Consider the following 17,802-nt stretch of genomic DNA (forward strand, 5'->3'; position numbering starts at 1 on the left):
CAGGTTACTATGAACAAGAACCCAATATTGATTTTTCTGCGGTGCAGTAAAGCATCTCCATTCTATTTGGCTGCTGTCAAAGCCACTCTTTAACAGCTGGAGTCAAATTGCACTATTTACAGCAAGAGCCTTGTCAAGTGGACCATAAGTATTCTAACAATACACTATTCAAATGGCACTTTGCCACACAAATTGCTGACTTGATGAATACCCTATGTCAATGACTAAGGCCAATATAAAAGTTTCATTTTTATGAGAGGTTTTACAATCACATATTAAGTAAAGCTTTCTTGAAGAACTATTAAGCTATATATTTTGGGTCTTTTGACATTAAAAATAATTAAAATCTGTTTAAATGTATCAAGGGGATTTGACAACATTAATATGGATCTTGTGTTAACAGCATTTGTCACAGTCATCTGTTATTGGTACTCCCACTGGCACGTGCAGCACAATAAAAGAATTAAAATGGTCAAAACACCATGAAATCAAAACATTCTTCTTTTGTATCTGTGATTTACATGATGGCAAAGGTTTTGAAAGAAAACCTTTGAAGCTGGATTGCTATATGAGGATATTTAGCTTTCTCAGGATGGAGGAAAAAGAGAGCATTGTTTTCAAAATGTTCTTTCATCTTTAATATGAATGGGAAAACAATGTAGTAATAGTAAGAATAAATGCTGAATCTTACTTGCAATCTTCATGTGGATCACTCATGTATGAAAAGATCACTCACAGTTACAATACCAACTGGTTAGAATAGCTACCCACTCATTTTCTTCTGTCACATAAATCTTCTAAGATTGAGTTTTTAATATATGCTAAAATTGATGATGTTGGGGTTTTTGATAGAGAAGTTATTAACAATTTAGTATGTTGTTAAATTTCTAATACACAATTTATCCAAGAAGGAAATTGATAATGAAATATTCTATATTAGAACACCCTGAAACACCCGATATTAAAACACCCTGAAAGTTTTGTGATAGTTTCATGTGAGTAGTAATTATATGCTTTAAATAATATGGTATGGAATGTTGAAGTCTGATACCCACAGTTCTCTCACTAATTCCATGGGATCTGAATTTCCAAAGTATTTCAAGATGCTAAAATATGATGATGCAAAAAACTCAACAGACMACTTTTTGAAAAACCTAAAATATAGTTTTCTGCACAAAACTTAAGAAAAACAGCAGACTTCATAACAAGCCTTCGTTTCAGCCATAAGAGAACAGAGCTAAAAAAGCTGCAGAGTTCCATACTCCTTTTGTGTAGCCTGAATTGAGCTTCTGCAAGAGCATTAAGGGGACTTCCATTGTTGTATTTTTCCCAGGTTCATCTACACTATACACATTTAGCCTCCAGCATCTCCCACACTAATCTACAGAATCCTCTCTAATGCAGATGCAAGCGGGAAGAATCTCAGTGTACCGGATAACACATGTTTGATGAATGAAAAGAGCTTTCCCCAGTATAGAACTTTATTATGAAATTAGATAAACCTAACGGAACTGCAATGACAAAAAAGGACATGAAACTAAAAAGAGGTTTTGACAGAAAAAGTCTGACAGGCATTAATAGTATTCACACTAAAAAGTTTTCATTTGGACAAGATAATTAATGAACAGTATTCAAGTAAGAAAATGGAATATTTTTTTGAGAAATCAGAGCAGGCAAGATGTTATGAGATCAAAAAAAGTGCTACAAATGATTACAATTCCACTTTTTCCTGTTGTGATATTTCTTCCAATTTAAGACCATGATAATTCCTAAAGCATATTAAACTCCACACTTAAAAGTTTATAAAAAAACTCCTCCCATAATCAGCACATTTTCTTTTCTCCCACCTTGTATGCAATTTTCAATGTAATAGGCATACCTAAAACCACTCACCAAACAACTACCAAAACTTTTTTCTTTTGTTCCTATTTAAAAAGGCAAGAAGAAACTATTCCTTTTAACAAACTAACAGGGATATCAGATTCTGTGTCAATGGCCAACTAGTGCACCATCTGCCCCACAACATGCTCAGCAGGATTATGCTTTAATAAGACTTTTCAGAAAATGGGATCAAAAAGAACTTTAGAAATCAGACTAAGGTTACTAAAAGGTCAAAGAAAAATATTAAGAGTTAAACTACAATCATTATAAACGCAATGTGATGTGTAAATTTAAAGATACAATGAAGATAAGACTATAAAATTCTAAGAGTGAGGTCTTGGAACAAGCTGAACTTTATCAGACAGCTTTGAAATACCTGGTACTTCATTTCCTATAATTAATAAAGCCAGAAAAAAAGCCAGAGATCTTTCTGAAGGCTGTTTCCATGTGTGAGTTAAGGGAAAACATTTTTCTTTCTCAATACTTGTGGTAGAATACTTTCTACGTACATTGAGGGTTAAACAGCAGACATGACTTCCTCTGTTTATTGCAGATAACAGAATTCCCAAAACCCATTAATTAAAAAGGGGTAAACCAGACTAAACAACAACAGGAAAGCCCAATTCTTAAGATACACTCTTACCAAGAGTTCAGTGAATCTATTACCTCCTGATGCACAAATGAGTTTAAGACAATAGGTTTGTACCATTATTTTCCTGCATGRAAAAGGCAATACCCATCTCATTGAATTTGAGATTATATCAAATTAGAGACAGTTTTAATAAACAGTTTTACAATTAGCAAATACAGGCTTTTTAAGTATCTACAAATAACTCATAAAAGAATAGATATATCTAGGCCACAAGAAAATAGAGTGATAATCCTATTTTCAACCTYACTTCTTGTGATTTGCTGGCTCTGTGTTAATTTTCTCAGTTTTTAACAGCATATTAACACTACTTTAAGCATATTGTTTCCTTCTTTTACTCATAGAAAAGTGATATGCATAAGTTCTTCTCCAGTCACAATTACTTGGTTCAATGATTTCTGTAATAAAAGTATTCTCAGGTAAAGCTAAATACAAACCCCTCCATGGCCCAACCTTTCCTGAAGACTGTCATACTTGTTTGTAGCCTGGTGCCTCACAAGAATATTACCATGCTCTTTTTAGCCAAGAAGGTGCCAAATTTAACCACACTAATAAAAACATAAGGCACTTGCAGCCTACTCTGTGATGATGGTAACAGCAAACACACACCCATAAAAACTATCACTGAGTCACTAAGAGGAATCTTGGTCTCATGGAAAATCAGTAAGAGAAAGACCAATAGCATTGGATCATGCATGCTTGTTCTCAAGACATACACATTTGAACTAGTGTGTCTTCAATAGTTCTGAGGGTAGTAACAGGTGCAGTCACAAGCTAGACGCACAAGGAAACAGGGTCTAACTACGGGTGATAAGGCTGAGAAAATGCTCCTGATCACCTTGCACAAAGCCTTCTGCCTATTTTCCCCATTTGTTTATGAAATGGGATGAAGGCATAAAAACTGAGCCAGCCAGAAGAAGCCTTTATAAACTTAAAACCAAGCCACCATCCCACTTACACATCAATGTGTGAAACGRTAAAGAATTTGGATCACAACCCATTGTACTTGAAAAATGCTCTACTTTTCTCTTACCTTATCTGAAGATTTTTCTGTATGAGCAAGATGATAAGGGCCTGTGCCATGCTTATATGAGCTGGAGTGTTTGTCTCTGGAATTCTTGCTTCGTTTTGATTCTTGAGATACAGGAAGTAAAGCATCTGCCACTAAATACTCTGAATCTTCAATGGCAGAGAGAATTGCTCTGGCTGTTTCACCTGTTTCATACCGTTCCAGTGTGCCTAGAGAAACACAACAGAAGCTGTAACTTTTTCAAGGAGCYATACTATTACATCTCTGCAAGTATAAGAGTATTAACATAATACACTTCATGTGAGCAAATAATTTACGAAATATTAACAGATGAGGCAAATAACTCTTTAATTAAAAAAAAAAATTAAAAGAAGTATTCTACACTACTGCTATTTTAAAAAAAGCTTAACTTCTAAAGAAATAACTGCAACAAATAACTTAGTTTCAGACCACAAGCAACTCCAGATATTTTATCCATGTGGAATGAGATGTAGTTTTCAAAGGGAATCAAGGATATTCACAAAAATATCACCTGCCCTAACTGTTCAAAACAGTCATTTGTTTTCACCTCACAAAGCCCTCCCAGCTCATCTATATCATTAACAGTGTAAACAACAACACATTTATGTAATATTTTAGTGCTGTCCTCTAGTGTTCTGGGTTACATATAGCAAGAGAAAGCTCAAAATTTTTCATTCCATTCCTAAAAATTGTCAGACATAAAGATGGCTTATCCATGRATATACATGTAGCTTAGTCCTCAGGGACATGAATGTGATGTTTCAGAGACTCTCATTGTGTGGCTCACTGGAATATAGGTCCTCTAGGTGTTATACCCAGTTATTTTAGTGAAAACTACATTTAGTAATAACTTTAGTTATAGCATTTTAATTATAACTAACATTAAAGGTATCTAAACTGAGCTTAAATGTATTTGAAATGAGCTACTATTATATACTACATATTTCCTATAGGAATTAAAAGAAATTGCTGAAATACCATGTTTCCTATAAATATCAGAGATAAMATACATCTGAAGGATTTTTCAAGTATTAAATATCAGCTATAACATGAAATGTTTTTCCTTTAAGTTTGAATTCTTTCCACCCTCAAGTAATATAACATGAATTTTCCCTTTCACTGCTACAAGAAAAAATGTGTAACATTGAAGTTCTATCAGTAACACCTGCTAAAAATATTGGACTGGGATTGAGGGATCTCGTACAATAAGTGTTTGTGTGGATATGTGTGTATAAAATCTCTTTATCTGAAATTATTTCTCTCAAACTCATCCATTTCTGATCACTACAGTATCACCTCTCCTACTCATATGACATCTTTGATTTCAGAGCAGAATAGGGCAACTGATTCTTTGTTCCCTATAAAAATCAGTTGAATACCAAGATTATTGTAATATTACACTAAAAGAAATAAGAATCAGCCCCAATTGTTTTTAATKTGCCATTTGCTTAATTTCCCTCCAGCACTTGCAGTCAGTGTGAGGAAGCATTACAGAACAGGATGGTAACTGGAAAGAAAGTAAGCAGCCCAAAAGGTCTTCACAGTTAGACTGTCTGCAAAGTGTCCAACATGACCCATTTCAGTATTTCAAGAATACAAAAACTATGTTTATAGATGCCTACAAGGGATGATTCGACAGTTGACACAGGACATGAGCAAATACATTCTTAAAAGTACTATATCATTTGCAAAGTAAAGAAGTTTGGCTTTTATTATTTTGGCCTCTTCATACACATCAAGTAGCCTTTCAAGATGTAATCATGCYTTGTTTCCCCACAGAAATATCTGGATTATTCAGAACAAAATTCACCAAAGAAATCATTGTTCTTCCTACTGTTAAACGGAGGGGACAAGGTTTTCTCTACCACCTTCTGTGGCAAGTCCACTACACAAYGGATATTGTATGGATGTATACACACATATATCCAACCTTGTTTTCTGTAACACTTTCATCACTGCAATTCACTGCTGGAATCCTCAAGACTACCATAATATCCCTGTGAAATTATCAGGTATMATGTTCCTTTTGAGGAAAAACTAGAATAAATTTTTAATAAATCCAAGACTTTTGGGGGCACRGTACTAAATTTCAGACCAAGATTATGCATAATCTTGGGTATTGGACAGAATTTCCAAACACATCTTGTTAGCTCCAGATCCATAGCAGTGCCTCACCACCAGTCATCCCTCAGAGTCAGACCATTCTGTGGGATAATCTAGTGGATGTATAATAGAAAATAATTTAGATAAGRCTATCATACTACAGACTTGGTTTATTTGCCATGTATCAGAGCTTTTCTCTGGCAACAGCTGGAGAGCCAATTTTTCAACTTTGGTTGAAGAAAAAAATTCCTTTCATTTCATTCAGAAAATGTAAGTGATAAAAGGCACAGAAAATATGACAGCAGAAWTTAATCTTTGAAGGCAATGGCCTGAATGGTATATATGGTATTCTCAATGTATGTGAAAGTGAATTTATCTTTTGCATATTTAATACACACAATCCCCTCTTATTTTAAACAGATGACAGATCTGCTTCTATATATTACAGATTTAACAGCTGCAAAGTGAGAARTCACCAAAGCAGTTGTCAGGTTACTGAAAACTTCTGCTACTAACAAGCTCTTCTCTAAGTGTGTCAGGAAAATGCCATTGCAAGCATAGAATTTTTTGAGTAGCTTGGAGAAGAGAAAATTAACATCTTATGAAAAAATCCTTTCTGGGCTCACACTATGCAAGAAACAGGACTTGGCTTCTCACCTAAAGGAGCATGGAACATTGAATAGCAAAGGCCCTGGACAACGAGCTTAGTTTCTTACCAACAGTACATAATGACACCATAAAATAAATTTGAAAAACTTCAGTTACATCTTTAAACATTTATATATCATTTATAACAGCTATCTCAAATCATTTTTAAGTAGCACCTTCCAGAAAATGGCTATTTTCATGAAAAAATCCCRCCCCTTCTTGCATATACTACCCAGCCATGTTCTCTTCATCTGGGCATCTATATGTACAGGTTTGTGTGTACAGCTGGAACTGCAATAAAATGGCCCAAAGCGCCACATAGGAAAATGTGTGAGCATGAAAGTAATACAAAGCATTTATATTATAGATTAACTTCCCTCTTCTGAAGGGCTCAAAATACTCATTTACAGAACAAGGAGTTGATAGAGATAAAATAAAGAAAGAGACCTGTATTCTGTGATGCCTGAATACATCCTTCAGAGAAACAGACAGGGAGGACAAGGGGAAAGGACTTAGAAACCCATATATTTATGACAAAGACTTTCTGACCACTGCAAATAGTCAAAATAATACTGGGGTGGGGTGGTTATTATGCAGAAACAGTTATTTGTTAGTAATATGTCTGTCCCTGATTTTAAGGGAAAATAAAAATAAAGAGCAGAAATAACAAAGCCTGTACATGASAGTACAGGAAAGAGGACAGAAATAAAATCCACTCTCAAACCTGAAGTATTTTTAACACAAGTAAGCCCAAAAGATTTTGATTAAGGAGCATAAAATAACAGTGGATGAACAGGAAAGGACAGGGGTGTCTACACAGCGGCAATACCACTGCTATGACCCCCTACTATACATACAAAATACAGGAAAAGAAAGACTTTATCTCTCTAAAGCTGTGACCATGGCAACCAAGTCTCAGGAACAGACAAGAGTGGAGTATTTCACTCTCCTGGGCAGCTCTGGACCACCAGATGTGACTGGCTAGAGACTGTTACAACATCTTATTCTTCCTGTGGACCAAGTACTACAAATTGTGTCTCTTGGTGTTAGTGCTGTCCACACAGTTCTCTGGGTTCTGCTTGGACTGAATGATGCATTTTTACTGGAGAGGTCACGCATATTTTCCTGCCTCAAGACGAGGCATTTCGCTGCCATCACATGACCTGTCATATCATCAGGCTCCAGTGCTTTCTGTTAGCTGTCACAGCTGAAGTATCRAAAATCCTCAATATTACAGTGCTGTTGTGACCTAGTAACTCAGCTGACTCTTACAGCATAACTGTGCTCTGTGAATGAGAAATTATTTCTGAGTTGATTTTATTTAAAAACAGCATGTGGTCGAGAACAAATCCTTCTCTTTACTAGTAGTCAAAACAGAAAATTCACCCTTCAAAACAAGTACCAWCTGTAACATTAAATGGTTTATTTTCTGTTAAGATATTCCTTTCCATAACTACCTATTTCACCAGAAAAAAACCTTTTCACACCTTTTCTCCTATGCTGGTAAAGMATACAGAAATTCTATATTCCTTGCTAAAAAATGCTTGAATTTTACAATTCTACAATMTTGCTCCAMGACAGCTGACAAGCACTTTGYKTGAAAAAYGTCTCCTTWTCACCAGTGATACCACTCCAGTATCAATTGGCCCAAAACAGATRGAACAAACATTGCATTAAGAATATATATTCCAACCAATATCAAAACACATGTAAATGCCAGCTAACAAATAGAAATGGGATATATTGCACAAAATTCAGGCTATTAAAATAATCTAGTATTATTTTAAAAGGTATTTCACTTATAGCAAGAGACAAACAATAGAGGTGCCCTGTRACTCTATGCAGGAGCATGAAAAATGTCTTTGCAGACCCTCCTTACTGATTTTTGCATTTGGAAGATTTCTGTCACATCCAACTCTGTGTGTTATTGACATTCTTCAGMATACACACTTTCAGAAGAGCATTAGAAAACTACTGTCAATATTCTTCAGCTGAAGAAAGCAATGAAGAACAACACGAAGAAAACTACAGAAATCTAATTTATACTCTTAGTTTACATATGTAGACAAAAAGAGCAATGCAGCTAGTTCTTACCTCATGATTTCTGATGCAAGCATAAGACCCTGAAATTAAGGAMATGGAAACTCCCCTGGTTCCCTCCCTGTCTCCATCTAAACTATTTCAATCAGTAAAGGACAATAATCCTGTAACATGAATTGCTAAGACACAGTAAATGTGCTAAACTGGGCTGAACAGTTGCCAGCTCTAAACTTCGAAGATATGCGAATAGTTTGTCTACTCCATCACAATCTGAAACAAGGAATGAGATTTAGTCCCTTAGTGTCTGGAATGAAACCCCTCCCTGGCCTGCTCTCTTCTGATCTGCACTGATCATACCAATCAGTTCTCATTTACATTTCTTTCATTAATATACATATGTATATGTGTGTAATCTTATTTCTTTATTAATGAGAATGAAGCTCAATTATCAATTGGGACCAGATACATATAGCTAAATTCCATACGTGTTTCACCAAGCATACATAATGTACATATGTGTATGCATACATATGAATATAAAGATATTAACTCTCATATATCTTTATGTAAGACATACAAGACAAGAGTCTGATATCCTCAGCTTCTGCAAACTGGGCRAAAGATGACACTGCTTTTTTTTACCCTGAGACAGACTTTCCCAAGCTCCACTACCTTTTATTATTCTACATCAATAAGTATTTACTGAATGATGACTTAAATTTACAGAGCTATGAAATATTCAAGTACAAGCTACAGACTGACCTGAGGCTTACACATATAAAAGATGCAATAAAAAAGAAGAGGCAAAAYATTAGTTAAGTTTTAACTTAAGACTGACAAATTAAAACAAACCCCAAACCCAAATGCTAAGATCCACAAAAGATACATTTTCATGGTTACATCTTATTTGGAGACTGGCAGGTCTTTAAGCTATGCAAACTTCATTAAAAAAGAAACAAGAAGATAGTAACCATTATGACTTGGACCCTATACCATGGCCTCCAGGAAAGGAAAAACAACCACAGGATTTATCAGTTAGGCCACATTCACCCACTAAGACCTAATTCTGACCAATAACCTGAAGAGAAAAAGAGAACAGTAGAAAGACGGGGAAAATTATAAAGATATCAAGATACTGTAAATCACTAMATTTTACAAGGGCAAGAAGGTCACAAGAGTGTAATGATTGTTGGTTCTACAATTACCTAAGCATAAATCTTAGTAAATGACCAAATTTACTTTTATAGAGTACTAAGTTTCCTTAAAAAYACTCAACTTCTTTTCTCAGTCACTTAATGAAATCCAAGCCATAGCTTTCAAACAGTTTAATCCCTAATTTCTCTATGAGATGAGAAAAATTGTCAGACACAGTAAATGAAGATCTACTTAAAAAAAATGTTAATCAAACCAACCCAAACTTCTCCCCCAACAAATCCCTCAACTTGTGATACCACAGGTTTAGAAGACTCATTGTTGGCATCAATTATAAAAATATTGGAACATTTATARCTACATAAAAATTATCTTTAAACAATGTTTGAAAATCTTCCAGCATGTTTGACCATCAATATTATCTAAGGCTTGATCCATAATATCACTGTCTGCAGAGTAACTTCATTTTCTCCATGGCAAGCATGCAGAGGGTTTATGCAATATTTAAATTTATCGATGTAGCATTAACACAACAAGAAATACTTTCAGAATATTCTGAACTATGCTCTATTTTTCATAAAGATTTATTTTATGATCATACAGATGGATTTGACTAAYGTTAGACACAGCATATTTTATGACAGCTGCCAATCTCATTAAAAGCCTGGTTTATTTTATTGAAACTTGTGTAGCTTTTAAATGCTTGAGGTAAAATTTTCTATACTTGACAGCTATCTTAAGGTGGTGTGATTTTTTTCTTTCTCAGCAGGAGTGTCTCATGCCATTTATCATTCTTGTTAAAGTCATGAAACACATAGGTGTTCCAGAAAAACTTCATGCCCTAATGTATGGACTCAAAAGTGAATATTGAACTACTGTAAACTACACCACCAATGCTGGTGCCTTGTTCTGACCACAGTGACRGTGTTACGTGAAGCACCATTGTTTTTCCTGCTTCCTCAACCAAGACAAGTGCCAGACCATCCCAGATGATGAGTATTGGTCTTATTACAGTGAATGGAAGCCAGTCTTTCACTGACCTCCACTTAAAAACCCAAGACAAACACAAGTATCACCCTGATGCTACATTTTTAAAAAAAGGAGGTAATTGCAAAGAAAATCCCTGAATTGATGTAGAGGGTACTTCTACACAAATCTCTGGTATACTCTATCCATCAAAACATGGGGGGTTTAAAATTACGTAACACCTGAAGTGTTCTAAGAATAATTCCATAGAAAACACTGCCTTTCTTAGGATTTCTTCTTTGTTTAGATGCAGAAGTCAGAAGCCAAGACAACTATAATGCTTCTGCACTTAAAAAGCAAACGGCAGAACTATTGTTACTAAGCACTCAGATACTGTGATAATCAACAAGCCAAAATACAAGGTATTCTATTCAGAAACGGATTCAGAGAGAGTTCAAATAGGGAAAACAATATGYAGTGTGGATAGAAAGTATTATATAGATATTTCTTTAGTAATTGTCTATTATTTAGTGATAATTTTAACCTCTTCTAGTAAGGATTGGAAGCATAGCGTTAGTTTCAATTATTCAGGACATCTAACCCCATAAAAATACTCTTTAAGCATATCTTTCAATTTTTTTTTTCCATGTTGGAGCTAGCAGCATGTAAGATAGTTCTGAAAATTTGCATTCACTGGGACAGTATGGAAAAAACACAATGTAGCCAGTGTAAAGATAAGTATGTAGCACAATAACTGAACGATAAATTGAACTTCTTTTAAGCAATGCTATCCTACCATTAAATTCAAATTAAACATATAATAAAACAATAAAACAGACCAAGAGTTGCAAGGCAAAAGAAAATAACAAGAACATATTAGATAGATTAGATTTATTCTGCAAGTATTATGAACTTCAAGGAATAAATTCATATTAAACTAGTACTAATTGAAAAACAATTGATCTCTGAAAARTGAAGATTATTAACTCCGAGCAAAGAGGTTTGCTATTTGAAGTCTACCCATTCATTCCTCACTTTTAATACTTGTTAGACATAAAGGTGGCTTGGTAGACATGTTGCCATATGCTCTACACAGCAAGGAAAAATCCTTTGATCCTTTTATTACTATATTTCATTGTACTGGTATTTATCTTTGTAAAAAGGAAAAGATACCAAGTGGTTAGGAAAATGTAAAAGCAATACAGATAACAGCTAATTTCCTTAYTGAAGTGGATTTCAAGTGTTGGCTATTGGAAGAAATATTCTGCACATTAATTAGAATAAAATTTGTTATTGATTTTCATATTCGTCTTCCAGCACCCATAACTTTGGAGCATATCCTGTACACATACTATATTAATATTCCAAATGTATGATTAGATCAATAATCATTGTCATGGAAAGATATTCCTCTGTAATGGAAAGTTGCTGTATCCATATATTAAAATTTAGGCAAAACACATTAAACTACACAGATATTATTTCATAGCTTCCATATTGTTTTCTATATCACTACCCACATGCAGGTGCAATATCAACATTTAAACTTAGAATAATTTTACTTTGCTGTGTAAATCAAGGGAATAAAAAAATGTAATTAAATTKATCTTATTCTCAACCTGTAAGAGCAGCAGGCAATTATTGTTGCCTTTTTTTCACCTGCCTTTTTAGACTTGCATTGTAGTCTGGAGAAGAGATACAGACTTAAATTACACATGAAGTTAACTTTACTCCGGCTATTTAACACTTCAGCATAAACTATGTGGAAATCCTATCTCTTTAGAATATACACAGACTATTGTACTCAGAAAACTTTCTAGTGACCATGTCAAATAAGTTTATCTATGGCAAACTCATGAAAATAGAGTACAGCAAGTTGYACATGAAGTAGTACTGACTTAGATTTTAATCTAGGACACAATGTTTTTTCTGCCACATAAACTGATTATAAAAGCCTGTTGACACAAGCATTTTTAAAGTCCTTTGAAATGCTTTTTGTACAAGTGTGTCAACCTCTGTCACAAGAAACTGAACAACAAACTGTTATACATAATGAAATCTTCCATCTGCTTTAGGGATCATCCTATTAATTACCTGATAGAAGAACAGTTTTAAAGTGGTACTAGACCTCTAAACTTTTCTAAAATCAYCCGTCAAATTCAACAAAATTATTGCTGACTCTACAACAGTGTAAATATTGAAATATTCATAGAAATTTCTTAATCCACAGCCTGAAATTATAAACAGATTGGCTGATTTCCCGGTCATATATTAATTTTTGCCCAGGAACACTGTTCAGATTYCGTTTTTTAACTGCAAACAGTGATATATGAGTGATACAATACTCCACTGACTTTAACTTAGGGGCAAAGCCTCAGTCATGAGGCTGACTGCATAGCCAGAAGAAACATAAACACTTTTTAACTTCAACAAAAAGCTATCTTATTGTCCCTTTCCATAATGGAATCCAAGCATAAGACTTCCACTTAGATTTTATCCTTAATATTTAACTGAGTCGGGGAACATGACCAGAGGTAAAATGTGCAGGCAAGTGGTACTCTGTGTGGCTGCCCATTCATTTGTCAACAGATGAAATCATGAAAGGTGCTGTGTTCCTGCAGAGGTTCCYCAGTGATGCCATGTACATCCCTGTCGTACGACTGAACAATGCTTTGCCTGCCTGAGTGCCACTGAAGTATCTACACAGCTCTTGATCTAGGTCAGGCCATTTTCAAGGATCAACGCCATGACCTCTTGTGTTCTCCTGCAATACAGATATAATTCAACATCAAAGCAACTACAGTATATCCTACTAGGCTTTCTCAGGTATTGTCCCATGATGGCACCTTTTAGTCACCAATGCATAACAGTGGAAAAAAGATTGTTAATTGCTCCTGTATAGCAAATAACAGCATATTTTCTTGTGTACTAGCYATTCTTAACAAAGCAGTGATTGTGGCACTCACTCTTCCATGATATTTGTAACACAAGATACACACTTTTAACCATCTGTATACTTTCTGAATATGTAATACACATGTGCAGTGGCATCAATTTTAGTCCTCTTTAATGTTGAAATAGACAACGTTCTTATAATAAAGGAGAGACAGTTCAAATACACTGATTTTTTTCTGTTTTGTCTTAAGCAAACTGCTGCCAAAACCCTGACCAACAGGGTTTTCAGGTTGTATTCTCACTTTGTCAGTTTAGGCCAGTGTTTCTGTACTATTGCCTTTATTTTAGTTTCCCTATTAAATTGTAGTTCTRACTTGGAATCTCTTACAACGTATTTGTGGGAGGTTAATTCTTCTGCTGGTTTGCTTTCAAACTAGCACAGACTTACATGTCAAATCACCTGGGAATCTACAGTTTAATCTGAAAACACTCAGCTTTCATTTTAAGTTGACTACACAGTTGTGAGCTYTGCAATTATCTTCCACTACTAACTCATTACAAAAAAAAAAAAAATAAAAAATCTCAGATTATGGATTTTTCAAAGAAAGCGTAACTTTGTGCTCAAACTGGGGACTGTTTAGACTGAAAACATCAGTCTTTCAAATAATCTTAATTTTTAATTATAGGTCCCAGGAATATTCTACTCATTTCATTGCCATGTCAGCTAAACTTCTGATTGTCAGCCTCTGACTTAAGCTATTCTATTTTACTAGTACCTTTCCTTGAACCATAAGAAAATTTTCTTTCTTTCTTGTTTATACAAACATTGGAACTCTCCAATAAATACAATCAATGTGTTAATATTTCTGGTTTTGTCATCTATAAATTATGCTTGTGTAACACCAGGTGACAGAGAAACCTTGAGGAAAGTGAACAGAGCATCCCTCTCTGTTATTACCTGTTTCAGTTTCCCAAATATAAACTGAATTGTCTTCACATCCAACAATTAGCACATCCTCAACAGGGTCAAATTTTATCTTCTTCACAGGAAACAGATGCTTTCTGGCATGTAAGAGACATAGTCTCTTGTGAAGGTGTAGAATTGCTACTGAGTGGTCACTGCATACACAGCAAACAATACTCTGGTCTTTTAACTGCAAAACAGAGAACTCCAGTTTCAACACTAACCGCATTCAGAACCACATCATTTTAACAGGTCTAGTAAAAGTAGTCCAGTGATTACTTTCCCAGAACACAACTCATTTTACAAAATTATATYTTATTTCAGCCAACATCTTCAACTTGTTTTCAAGAGGTTGGCTATACAACTCATCTGACAGGACAGCACACAATYATCTTTGGTTTCTCAGTATTCACAGTTCTCAGTATACACACACAGATGGGTATATACAGATAATTTCTCTTTTGAGACATCATTTATTATGCTTCTACTTACTCTGTAGTGTTCTGGGGATCGCAAGAGCTCTGTCACTGGACCAGACTGAAGATTAAATTGGTGTAGAATGTCTCCAGTAAATATATCCCAGCAGATCACAACAGAATCCTGGCCCCCTGATAACAGCCAGCTTGGATCAAATCTTACTGATTTGTCATGTGGATAAAGTAAGCAAGTAACTCTGCTACTGTGACCATTCAGAACCGTATAAGGTAGATTATCTGAGACAAGATGATACATAAATTATTTCTGCTCTTTAAAATAGGAGTTCCATATTTTACAGTACATTTCCTAAGAGTCAGAAAATACAAAAGACTAAATACAACCAAMCTTTACATGGGATGAAATAATTTTGGAACTGTTCCCAAAAGGGAGAACAAAGGTCTGCACTCTGAGCTTCATCTACTGAGATGAACCCTTTATGGCTCCCTTCAGTGGAAYGATCTTTTTAGAGAGCAAAACAAAATCTGCCAATATTGTGACGTGCCACATATCTCACTTCTCGGTGATATCCCATGCCACAGCCATTCCCAGATTCCTAATACTAGAAAGTACCTTGGCAGCACTAAGCTGTGATCTGATAGATCAGCTGCAGGAGAAAGATCTATTTTTCAGAGAACTTTTACAGGGATCACTGGAAGGGAYGCTAGAAACATGAAGTCTTCTGTGCTTGACTGAGATAATCTGAATAAATTGTTAAAACTTACCTCTAAGCAAGGATATTTTTTCTAAAAGTCTTGCTCTTGCAGTTTTTAAACCTACTGTTATAAAAATTTTCCCATTTTCACATCCACACACAAGCTTGTCAAGATCAGGTATGTACACAGAGGAACTGACAACTGCACTTCCAAATCCATCTTCAGATCCACAAAGCTGATCAATAATGCCCTCTGACATGGAATGATGTTTATCAAAATGATCCTGAAGAGTCCACATAGCTGTAATTGGGATCTCTAGAGGGTTGGACAAGAGATGATTTTTTGTTTATGCAAAACAAAATATAAAATGTCAAACTAAACAAAAAMCACATTTTCATCTCTTGATCACTTCCCTTAACTTATTCTTTCTGCAGTCTAGGGATGGAAAATCAACAGTTGCTACTCCTTGTACCTACAGGCAATTATCACACAATGAAAAAATGAGCACCACTTTTTAGTGTCGAAAGTTTTTCATGAAAATTGACCCCAAGACATAACGAAAAAGAAGGCAGCAAGGTGCCAAAAGTCCCAAACCTTTGGGAGAACCATCAAATGTTGACACAGGGACATCAGGAACATGCCACAAAGTGATCCGTCCTGAAGCTTCACCAGAAAAAAGAACTTTGTAGAAAGGCTCCTTTCTTTCATTCATGAAGCTCATGACAAAAGGAAGACTCTGTGAAAAAGAACAGTAAATCAATGTTCTGAAAGAAAACAACTAATAAAAGAATAATTAATTGTAACTTGAAGGCTTTTTTCATTAMAAGCTACAAAAATATAAAACAAACCATAGTTGATTCCTCATCTGCCACTAAATCCTGTGAGACAAAGTCTACCCCACGTGGTAGAGGCCTCTCGAAGATCACCTCTGCTTGGCAAGTAACCTTGGCTAAACCTACATCCCAAATGGAAAAGTGGTCTGGGAGGTCTCCCCAGGTTTACTGTTTCTAAACACAGAATCTGTCAATAGTATCACCAGCATAAGCAGCAAGGTCACACTGAAAAAACAATGCAGTGAAATATTGATAATCTTTGCATCAAAACAAATTCAGTAAAGCTTCAGTCATCATAGCATCACTACAAATAAAGAAAGGTAAGAATTATGTTTTTACACAGGTAAATAACACCATCATTCAGTCATGAGGTGTTGGAGCATGTCCAAAGAGCAATGAAGCTGCTGAAGGGTCTGGAGCACAATTCTGATGAGGAGCAGCTGAGGGGAGCCAGGGTTGTTTACTGTGGAAAAAAGGAGGCTCAGGAGAAACCTTATCACCCTCTGCAAATACCTTGTATGTTGGATAGCTTTAATTACAAGACTGAAATTTGGGAGTCCGTTGCAAAATTAGTTAACTGCCCTGTAAAATGGTTCAGTTTATAGTCTCAAAATGGAGTTCAAAATAGATCACCACACAGACAATTTGGTTGTCTCACAAATCTGCTATGAAAATTATGCAGACAGTAAGGTTAATATTAAAACAGAAATAGCAAAAAAGAGCAGGACATGATTCTTTAAAAGGCACATATTTGGGGGGAAGCATATATTACTTTTATACTGTAACCCTATTATTTGCTAAGCCATGTGTTTTGGCTATTTCTTTTCCCTCACCTTTCYTGACCTTTTGGCATCCTTCAGCAGTTATCCTGTCTGATTTTAGATCATAGCAATTGGGAAAAAGCTGAATGGCTTATGCTATTTCCCTTCAATTGAAAATTAAATCTGTCAGGTTTCACAGGTTTATGCAACAAACATGCTTTCTAAGGGCCTACATTTGTCMACAAAAAGAACACTAGAAAACTTCACACAAGTATATGTTTAACAGCATTTCTAGTCAAGTACAAACAAAAACATACTTCTTTTGTATATCTCCATAAAACTCCTAACCTGCTTGAGCTGTCACACAAACACTCAAAATAATGCAATTTCAGACAAGAATTAAATCCACATCTTCCAGCAATTATCATTTCATAAAACGCATAGCAATCAGATTTAGCAAAAAACCCAGAACTGAAGCTACACAGAATAACCTGTTCTATTTGTTTTGGTTCATTTTTTGTCAAAGTAAAAAGTCCTACCACATATCTTTCCTGCCCTCCATTCCCCAGCTTCCTAATTACAAGGAATTTTCTACTTTTTAAATCAACTGAGTTTCCTTATTTATTTATTTGTGGTCACACAAAGCACTATACAAAGAGTGAGGGRAGATGTAGATTTTCCAACACAGCTGAGTCCATTTGAGATACTTGCCTACACAGTAACTTCTGA

At 35.1% G+C, this 17,802-nt stretch overlaps 1 protein-coding gene across 1 annotated transcript in view; it reads right to left on the reverse strand.

Moving 5' to 3' along the window:
- WDR72 (WD repeat domain 72) overlaps positions 1 to 17,802 on the reverse strand; it is an 89,158-nt gene that overhangs the window by 59,382 nt on the left and 11,974 nt on the right. Inside the window, exons 9-13 of the mRNA XM_057372060.1 lie at positions 16,074 to 16,215; positions 15,549 to 15,794; positions 14,842 to 15,062; positions 14,344 to 14,539; positions 3,564 to 3,769 (exon numbers count right to left, since the gene is read on the reverse strand). Coding sequence (XP_057228043.1) covers positions 3,564 to 3,769; positions 14,344 to 14,539; positions 14,842 to 15,062; positions 15,549 to 15,794; positions 16,074 to 16,215 — 1,011 coding nt within the window. The remainder of the gene's footprint in view (positions 1 to 3,563; positions 3,770 to 14,343; positions 14,540 to 14,841; positions 15,063 to 15,548; positions 15,795 to 16,073; positions 16,216 to 17,802) is intronic.

This window comes from Malurus melanocephalus, unplaced genomic scaffold, assembly GCF_030028575.1.
Source record: "Malurus melanocephalus ecotype Western Australia unplaced genomic scaffold, MMel_1.1 scaffold_163, whole genome shotgun sequence".
Taxonomy (NCBI): domain Eukaryota; kingdom Metazoa; phylum Chordata; class Aves; order Passeriformes; family Maluridae; genus Malurus; species Malurus melanocephalus.